Source organism: Ursus americanus, chromosome 16 (genome assembly GCF_024610735.1).
Source record: "Ursus americanus isolate L20-20 chromosome 16, mUrsAme1.1.p, whole genome shotgun sequence".
In the NCBI taxonomy this organism is placed as follows: Eukaryota; Metazoa; Chordata; class Mammalia; order Carnivora; family Ursidae; genus Ursus; species Ursus americanus.
The window spans coordinates 4,106,252-4,116,406 of NC_142142.1; the positions used below are offsets into that span (position 1 = coordinate 4,106,252).

Consider the following 10,155-nt stretch of genomic DNA (forward strand, 5'->3'; position numbering starts at 1 on the left):
TTGAGCATAACTTTCTATAGGAACATTGAGCTGTATTTGCGCAGGCTTGAATTAAGCATGTCCAGGATGAGTTGTGCTTGTGGTACAATAGGTCAGAATGATAGGGGATTTTATGGGACTTTCTTTATATTTAATCAAGGTTTATTTTTTTCTGCTTTGTCATAGGGTTGGAACTATATCATAAATTTTTCCATCTCAAATTGACTTTGATGTGTGATAAAAACTGAGGAAAAACTAATTTACCACTAATAAATCATGTCAGCAGTACTCATTGAAAAGACCCACAGTTAATATGACTTTATGATATCTTTACTATTCTAAATTACTCTGAAACTAGTGAACATTTCTGACCTGTGGGATCTATAATTAGTAAATTTGCTTTATCAGTATCACATATCAGTCTTACTTGAAAAAAACTTTGTAGTTTTACAGTATGTTTTAATGAGGTAATTCTCATTTTCCTTCTAAATCTTGTGGGTAGCCTGTCTTATCTTTTTTTTCTGAATTAACTTTAGAAATAATCTGCTTATTCCCCTCCCTATTAATGTATATCTTCACTGAACTTTGCCTTCATTTGGGATTGTTCTTCTATACTCAACAGTTTAATGGATGAGTAAGTGTTAGCATTTTGACAATTTTATTTTCTATTGACCCAATTCCTATGTCTTATCGTACATAAACGCAGGTGAAATCTCCTCGGTTTAGGATTTATCTCATGACATCACCCTGCAACTACTCCACTGCTCCAGTCTCCGAATTCCTCCTCATCTGCTTCCTTAACTACCAGAGTTGGCAGCACTGGCTGTCCCTGCCCCTCAGCCTGCTCTTCCTCCTGGCCATGGGGGCCAACGCCACCCTGCTGATCACCATCAGGCTGGAGGCCTCTCTCCACGAGCCCATGTACTACCTGCTCAGCCTCCTCTCCCTGTTGGACATGGTGCTCTGCCTGACCGTCATCCCCAAGGTCCTGGCCATCTTCTGGTTTGACCTCAGGTCCATCAGCTTCTCAGCCTGCTTCCTCCAGATGTTCATCATGAACTGCTTCCTTGCCATGGAGTCCTGCACATTCATGGTCATGGCCTATGACCGCTATGTGGCCATCTGTCACCCACTACGATACCCATCCATCATCACTCACCAATTTGTGGCCAAGGCTAGTGTCTTCATTGTTACCCGAAATGCCCTTCTTACTGCACCTATTCCTCTTCTCACTGCCCGGCTCCGTTACTGTGGGAAAAATGTCATTGAGAACTGCATCTGTGCCAACTTGTCTGTGTCCAGGCTCTCCTGTGACAATTTCACCCTTAACAGAATCTACCAATTTGTGGTTGGTTGGACTTTACTGGGCTCAGATTTCATCCTCATCTTCCTCTCTTACACCTTCATCCTAAGAGCTGTGCTTAGGTTCAAGGCTGAGGGGGCTGCTGTCAAAGCCCTGAGCACATGTGGCTCTCACTTCATCCTCATCCTGTTCTTCAGCACCATCCTGCTGGTTGTTGTGTTGACAAATGTGGCCAGAAAGAGGGTCCCCATGGACATCCTCATCTTGCTTAATGTCTTTCATCACCTCATACCTCCTGCCTTGAATCCTATTGTATATGGATTTCGAACCAAAGAGTTAAAGCAGGGGTGTCAGAAGTTATTGCAGAGAGGGCTTAGAATACATAGACGGGCACCTCTATAGAAACATCTATTACTATTTCCTTTGTTTCTATTTTGGGATTTGTTATTCCAAACAGTAAAATAATGGTTGGGTAGCGAATATTTCCTGACCCGTTTCTGTCCCTCTAGTCTCAGGAATTACTGTGAATCTCCTAGTACCTGACCAAAGTTCATTTGCCTATTCAGGTACCTAACCTTAGGTACCTAACTTTGTATGTAGACATTTATATTTCTAAATCATCTCATCTTCATAACAGTTCTATAGGACAGGGATTACTGTCTCATGTTATACATTAGAAAATAAAAATTTATGGAGAAATATTGACCAAGGCCACACTGGGTGAGTGGTGGGGCATCAATTCAAGTTCAGGCTATCAGACTCCAGAGACTTCATGACACAGCACTCCTTTCTCAGGTACAGTTGAAGTTCTAGCTCTGCTGTTCAGGCCATGATATCTGTGTCATTTTTGTTTCTTTTTCTTTTCTTTTCTTTCTTTCTTTTTTTTTTTTTGTAGAGAGGGAGAGGGTGAGGAGAGGCAGAGGCAGAGGGAGAGAAAGAATATTAAGCATTCCATGCCCAGCACAGAGCCTGATGTGGGGCTCAGTCTCACAAACCTGAGATCATGACCTGAGCCGAGATTAAGAATCGGATGCTTAACTGACAGAAGCACCCAGGTGCTCCTCTGTGTCATTTTTCTGAACCTGCTGTTACCTATAGGCATCTTTCTAGACCATCCCCCTTCAGGGTCAGGAAGAACTAAGCAGAGGCACATAACTCAGAAAAGTTACCATCTTTTTCTGATCATGACTGTTAAAGATTCTGTTATAAAAGCATAATTTTCATAATCATGCCAGTTTATGTCCCACAGAATCCTCACACATCTTCAAACTCTTTGTGGAAAGGTCAGGACACTGAGGACCCAAGTGCAGGTAGAAGTGGGAATGAGAAGACTAGAATGTAGGAAATGGTAAAACTGAGGTAGTAGTGAGGAGTTGTGGAATATAGGTGAGGTTCAGTGGGGTGGCGTCCGGAGCCGACGACCAAGAAAGAATTCTTGAGATGCCTTTTGTGCAAAATTGGTGGTTTATTAAAGCACAGGGACAGGACCCATGGGCAGAAAGAGCTGCTGCCCCGGGTTGTGAGGGGCTGCTGATTATATACTATGGGTTTGGGGGAGGTAAGGAAAAAAGGGAGGCTGAGAAAGTACTTTCATATGTTAAAGACTTGCAGGAAATTGGAGGCCTTGCTATTGTCAAACCAAGGCTGTCCCTCCCTCTAATGAGGCACTAACATGAAGACAGTTGGGAGTCCCCTGGAGGAATGATCACAAGTCCTTGTCAGTGGGCTTCAGGTTTAAAAGAAATTCCATTTTATTTACATTTCCTTCTGCCTCAGTCTCCCTCAATTTTGTGGAGGGGGTGGTAACGTTAGGGCTCCAGGAAACTGAATTATGGGTCTCTGGAAGTTAGGCTATTGATAAGAAAGCGTCCTCCTTGTAGATCACTAGGACAGGTGTAAACTGAGGGAGACTTATGGGTCTTGCAGGACTGTGATCTCTGTCAGTTAACCATTTGTTTTTCTTTTCCTTAGCTTTTGGGCAGCCAGGAGTGCCTGAGGAATGTCACGTACATCCCATGGGGGGGCGGGGAGGGGTGTGTTGCAGGGCATCCGTTTCTGCTTTGTCCTCAGCTTGCCTTCTGTTCACTCATCAGTAGTATAGGGGACATCCTGCTTCCTGAAGACCATGTCCCATGTGGTCTGGAGGTGCACACAAGAAACTTAAATGAGGGGAATATAAGTATAGCATATTGTTAAAATTCTGGAAGTCACAATCTGGTGAAAATGGGTGAGGAAACATACATAATATATTATTGTAGTTCGTAGGGCGCGATGTCATTATTTATGTGGGTGTAGGGATTTTAGCGTTCAGGCTCATCAAATAACATTACTCAATGGTCAGACATAATTTTTATTTGCAAAATCCCATAGAGTGAAAGAAAGAACCACTCTGTTAAGAGATCCTTAAACACTGATTCTGGTGAGTAGATTCCAAATTTTTTTAAAGGCATTTGGAATGTAGAGAGTACTAATTTCTTGTTTTCAACAAATATGCTTTTCTGTGTTTTTGCAATATCTCTTGACTGGTAAATTGCAAATATTGGATATAAAGGTATCTACTATATGGCATTAGAGTATTTAAAAAAAAAAAAAAGTTGATGGAAGGTAGAGCCTGGGACCAAGAAAGAATTCTTGAAACGTCTTTGGTGACATGCTGGTTTTATTAAAGCATGTGGAGAAGACCCATGGGCAGAAAGAGCTCCTGCACTGGGGTCTTGAGGAGTGGCAAATTATATACTTGGGAGTTGGGGGAGATAAGGACAAGGGAGGTTTCAAAAGAACTTTCAAATGCTAAAGAGGACCTAGGAGATCTGAGAGGATTTGCCATTGTCAGGTGAAGGTTGTTTTCCCCTCTAGCAAGGTATTAACATTTAGTTGGGAGATTCCTGGAAGAAGGTCACACATCCCACCCAGAATTGGGCTGGAGGGGGGAAATCGCAGGGTGTCAGCTTATGCTTTATCTTCAGCTAGCCTTCTGCTCCCTCATCAAGTTTGTTGTATGAGAGGGAGAGAAAGATGACTGTTTTCATGCTGATACTTATGTGGACTTTGTTATCTTCAGTCTTTGGTTATTCAAGGAATATTGGCATAAAGTTCTCTTCTTAAGAGTAAAGACAGAGACTGGGTTCCTTAGAGCCAAACATAATTAGCTTCGTGGCCTGGTCATGCAGCTATCTTTGCTTAACCCTGTGAAAAGAATGATTCCTAGTTACATTGTCTTTTCTGAGATGCTCATATTAATTCTGAGTACACATCCTATTGTCTCCACACACAAGGTAGAACATTTTGATAGGCTCTTCTCTTAAAAATAAATCTAAGTGCCATTCTTAATCTTTAAGGTGCTGAATTAGTCACATCTCACGTGATTTTCCATTTCTGTACACCACTGTCCTTTCTCAAGTCCTAAAATCCATTTTCTCCAAATTCCTTAGGCAAATTTTGAAGTCCCCAAATTACTCTGACCTCAGGTTCCCCCAGAAGTGCATTTCCTTTTAGTCCTCCTAAGATACTAAGGCTTCAGCTATAAAACAGATCTCTCCTGATTTATGGGGAGGGTAGGGGCTTATGTAGTCACACATCCTACCGTGAGCCCAGGGAAGAGTCAGAAGTTAGATGGTGCTTTCTCTGCTTGTCCAGCATCATTTTACCTACTGGAGAGGAACTTTAGCTTTCTAGATGAGCAACAAGGACTAGATTTATCCTCTCAACAAAACAACAACAAAACTTTGGACAAAATATACAAAATAATGGTTCAGAAGACACCGGACCTGAGATAATAGAGGACAATGATCCCTAAGAGATAGGAAACAAAAGAGGTGAGTCCTGTTTACTGGATGAAGAAAGATTGTTACAACTTATTGGAGAGAGATTCCAAGCCATGTTGAAGGGAGAGTAAACTTAGGTGTAGCCTGGCAGTCTTCCTGTGTTGAGGAGAAGGACATGGGAATCAGGGAAGGCCAAGGTAGCCAGAGTTCATAGGGTAGAGTATTAGAGGAGAGAGAACTGCTGAGAAAGAGAATTCCAAAGATCTACAGAGGGCCCGCCGAAAGTATCCAGCGGATGGGTGCATGCATTTGTGGAAACTATCCAAAAATATTTGAGGAAACAAAAAACAAAAACAAGACTCACATAATTACATAGGGATCTCTGGATGGCTTTTCAGAATTGTCTAAGTTGAGATGTGTGTGCCAGACAGACCCCTTTTCCCTCTTATCAACTAGTCTCTGAATAGGATTGCCCCAGGGAGAGAGCAAAACCTTGGAGGAGATAGCTCCCTTTTGCCAAAGGTAGTGCCCCTAGAACACAGCTGAATGTCCTGCCCTCAAGATTGTTACTGTTCAATGTGAAAGAGGAAGTCCTGGCCAAAAAAGTAAGTCAAGGAAGAAAGAAGAGTTTGAAGGATCAGAGTAGAAATGGTTAAACTATGATTATTTTTATGTGATATAATTAGTAAACAAAATAAACAGGGTTTTGGGATTATATGTTCAGTAAGATGTTCAGATATAATAAAATTTAAAAAATCAGTTTATACCAACAAAAATCATCTAAAAATAATAGAAATTAACATACCAAGTAATAGAAAACTTCTTAATATGTAGAAATTGGCATCATAATAAATACACAGGACCTTTAAGGGTACTATTTAAAAATTATGCTTAAAAGTATTTAAATGAAGACCTGATTAAATGTAGAGATAAACCATGTACACGGAAAGGACACATGAGCATTTTAAAGATGTCTGTTCTCCTCAAATTACTCTGTAAAGTCAGTGCAATTTCAAGAAACATTCCAGCAAAGATTTTCAGAGGATGTTTGGTGTAGTCATACTGAAATGTAAAGTGGATATGTACGGTAAAAGTTTCACCAAATGCAAGAGAGTTTTTAAAAAGATTTGTCACACCTTACCAGATAATAAAACTCATTGTATATCTAATGGTTGTGCGTAGTGCAGCATAATGGGATAGAATAAAGAGTTTATAACAGGCTTACGTATTTAAGTTAAATTGATATGGGATAATATCATTTACATGTATATAACTTTAATATACACATAGAAAAACAGATGAAAAATACACAACAGATTGCTTATACAGTTATTTCTAGTGACATTTTGCTGGACTTTAAATGATACACAATACTACATAATTTGAATGTCAGTGTATTATCAGAGGGAAGATTAAGAACTGCCATTGGTGGGCTGTATTGTTCAGAGTGAGAATTCAAAGGATGAGTATCGGATTGGGGAGAAAAACTGTCAGTTACATAAGTAGAAAAAGAAGGTAAGAAGTCAGTGAACTGAGGGATGCAATTTAAAGGTCACTAGTTAGGAACTTGTAGAGAAACAGTAAAAAGTTAAGTGTGGGAGAAGTGGGAACTACAAAGCAGCTCTTTCACTTTTTATTGGCTTGGTCGTAGCATCCTTTTTGAATTTCAGTTTTGGCCATCAGTATGTTTTGTTGCTATCTTTGCACAGCACTGTTGTGTTCCAGGTGCGTACTTCCCAGCACAAGAGAATAGAGCTGTGTTACTGGATTCCCAGCAGAAACAGCTCATGCCCTGCTTGCCAGCTGAGTGGTTATCTCTTTGTTCTCCTCATTGTATCTATTTCGGATGGGCTCAGTCCTCCTATGCGATATAAAGTAACAGGAAGCTCCAGACTGCTACAATTACACCGATCCCAAACAAATTTATAAAGGGCACCAGGAGATAAGTTTCTGCCCATTTTCTAATGTAGGGTAGCTGCCAGGTGAATTACGTTTACAGGGGGATCAGATGAGACAACAAGAAAATTAAATAAATTATTACGTAACCAAATTGTCTAAAATCAGTGGGAGATACTATGGTCTAAAAATCCACATCACAAATTATTTCTCTCTTGAACATATTCTTTGCTTGATATCTAAGCCTTTCCTAAAGTCCTCTCAGATGTATCCTTAATTCTAGTAACTATACTGTATGTATCTTCTCCTATAGTTGTTAATTACTTTATGTATATGCATTTATTTTTCAGTGGAGTCTTATTGCTGGGAAAATGAAATATGTAAGTACTTAGATCAGCCTGTACTCAAACTTAAAAACTTTTTTGCTTAAACCTCCGGTTTTGACTTATGTCATTTTTGCTGCTCATCGACCTCTAACATATAGACTTGAAACATCTACTTCCTATCACCTTCGACCTTCAGGCTCAAATTTTCAACTATCCTTAGTATAGTCACAGTTGTTGAATATTTAGGGTCACAAGCCATTGGCAGAATCTTCTTCATACTATCGTTCATTCCTTTCTTGTCCTGATTTAATTTTTTTCTAGCCTTAGATTCTATAGCCCATCATTTAATTACATTTTTGGAAATAATCTAACCTCCTTTTGTAGTTGCTTGAAAAACCCCAAACTCTGTTTAAATCTAAATATCTGTCTCCTCTGTGAAAGACTGAAATTTGCTAGGAAAAAAATCCCATAAATAAACTTACAGATTTCATGTTAAATTAATCAATTAATTTAAGATTTTATTTATTTAAGAGAGAGAGAGAGCATGAGCAGGGGGGAGGGGCAGAGGGAGAGGGAGAAGCAGACTCCCCACCGAGGTGGGAACACTATGCAGGGCTCCATCCCAGGACTCTGGGATCATGACCTGAGCTGAAGGCAGACTGTTAACCGACTAAGCCATCCAGGCACCCACATTAAATTTATTATTACAAATTTCAGATGTACCCTCAACAATACCCAGAAATCTTAATGTGTGATGTCATTACAGTAAATGAGCCCATATCCACCAAGTTGTCCAAGATAGAATTCTAAGATTCATATTTGATTTCTACATTGAATACCTCATTTCTTATTTGTAATTCATCATTACATTAACCTGACTATTTTTCCAAAATTTGTTTATTCAAAGTCATTTCCTGTGCCACCAGTCTGGTCCATGCCACCACCATCTCTTGCCTGGACCAGATAATAGTCTTCTGCCTGTCTTTTCTGCTTCTACACTTGTTTTCCTTCCTGTTCATATCTCTCTTTGTTAAGACCTTTCTGATTTGCCTTACCTAAGCTAAAGCTCCCATAGTAATGTTCCATGATGGTACAAGAGGATTTTGTATATTTTCTTTCATATAATTACCAAAACTTTTAGCATTTATTTGTTTTATATTTTTATCTGTATTACCAAAAGAATGCCTTTTAGAAATATTTAATTAAAGAGTACTGAACTGATGAATCATTGGACATTATATCAAAAATCAATGATGTACTATACCTTGGCTAATTGAATTTAAATTTAAAAAAGTAATATATATACATGGTTCAAAATTTTGAAAATTAAAAAAGGTATTCAGTAAAAGTAATTATTTATTTGTTTCAGTTAGTGTATATCTGATTGCATACAGTAGAAACTCCAAATATGGTGACCAACAAATTAGAAAATTCTTTTCCTTTCATGTAGAAGAGTTTCAGAGGTGAACATCCAAGGCTGAAACCAGAGCTTCACCAGTTTCTCTCTATCCTCTTTATCGTACTTAAAAACTGACTTTTGTCCTCAAAGTTGCTGATGGTTTAAGCTAGAAATTCAGGTGTCAGTCCTGTGCCTGTTCCATGAGAAAGGAGTGAGGGCTAATGACCTTCATTTCTCAACTGAGTTAGCTCATATTAGAGTCTTCTTGGAAACCCCACCAAATGACAGCTACTAGCATTCAGAATCTGAGAGGTATAGTATTTCGGCAGTGTAGATGGGTACCCAAATAAAATCATGGTTTTTGCTAACAAGGAAGAATGGGGCCATCAGGTACACAACCAGCAGTCTCTAAGCTATCATTCTGTTCTATCTGCCAAGCACAGAATTTTCTTTCCCAGAAGCAACTGTTCTTACAGGTTTCTTGTATATCCTTCCAGAGGTAATTTGATTATACTTAAGAACATATATGATAACGCATGTATTTATATATGCACTTACTTACACGTATTTTTGTATAGCATTAAAAATAATGTTCTGTAGCATTCTATGCACTGCCTCTTCTTTGCTAAACAATATATCTTAGAATTATGCAAATAAGTACATTTAGAGATGCCTATTTTCTTTTAACAACCACATAATTAGAATGAGCTCTTGGTGAGGATAGGAACCATGTTTGCCTTATTCACCATTGTATACAGTGCCTAATACAATTTGTGGGGCATATGTCGTAGTTGCAATTAGCAAATGCCAGGGCTAGTATTCAAATCTGCTTGTGATTTGAATGGTTTTATTCCCATGATCTTATCCACAACCTTGATGTATTAGGTGACAGATTTCCTTATATTGAACTCTTGTTGCATTCTTTAAAAGGTAAATTTATTTGTCAGTTAAAAAATGTTAGCAGTTTTGGAGCACCTGGGTGGCTTAGTTGTTAAGCGTCTGCTTTCAGCTCAGGTCACGATCCCAGCGTCCTGGGATCGAGCCCCGCATCGGGCTCCCTGCTTCGTGGGGAGCCTGCTTCTCCCTCTCCAACTCCCCCCTGCTTGTGTTCCCTCTCTTATTGTCTCTCTCTGTCAAACAAACAAACAAACAAACAAACAAACAAACAAACAAACAAACAAAATGTTAGCAGTTTGCTAAACTCAACTTGCTAGGATTTTGTTTAGGATATTAATACCTTATGGTCACATTTATCAGTGAAGAGAAGGGTCATTTAGAACACAGATGTTGGAATCTGACATGGCTATGAATGTAGGCTAATTGTGGTGAGTTTGGGCAAGGCTTCGTTTTTCTATTTATCCGCTACACAGTGGGGATGGTTAGTTTCTACTTAAAAGAGTTGCCCATTCATATCTAAGGAAGGTGATTCAATGAGAAACAATGTAAAAGAACTTAAGTAGTTTGGGTCCCTTAGAAAGGTCACTCAAA

General features: G+C 39.2%; 1 protein-coding gene across 1 annotated transcript; it reads left to right on the plus strand.

The window, feature by feature from the left end:
- The first annotated feature begins 715 nt into the window (after positions 1-715).
- On the plus strand, positions 716-1,684 carry LOC123782779 (olfactory receptor 56A1-like). Its single transcript, XM_045783087.2, has one exon. The coding sequence runs from the start codon at positions 716-718 to the stop codon at positions 1,682-1,684; it is 969 nt and encodes a 322-aa protein (XP_045639043.1).
- Positions 1,685-10,155: the final 8,471 nt, after the last annotated feature.

Bases quoted from the DNA above. Each gene is read 5' to 3' on its own strand.
- LOC123782779 (XM_045783087.2), top strand. From the start codon at position 716: ATGACATCACCCTGCAACTACTCCACTGCTCCAGTCTCCGAATTCCTC.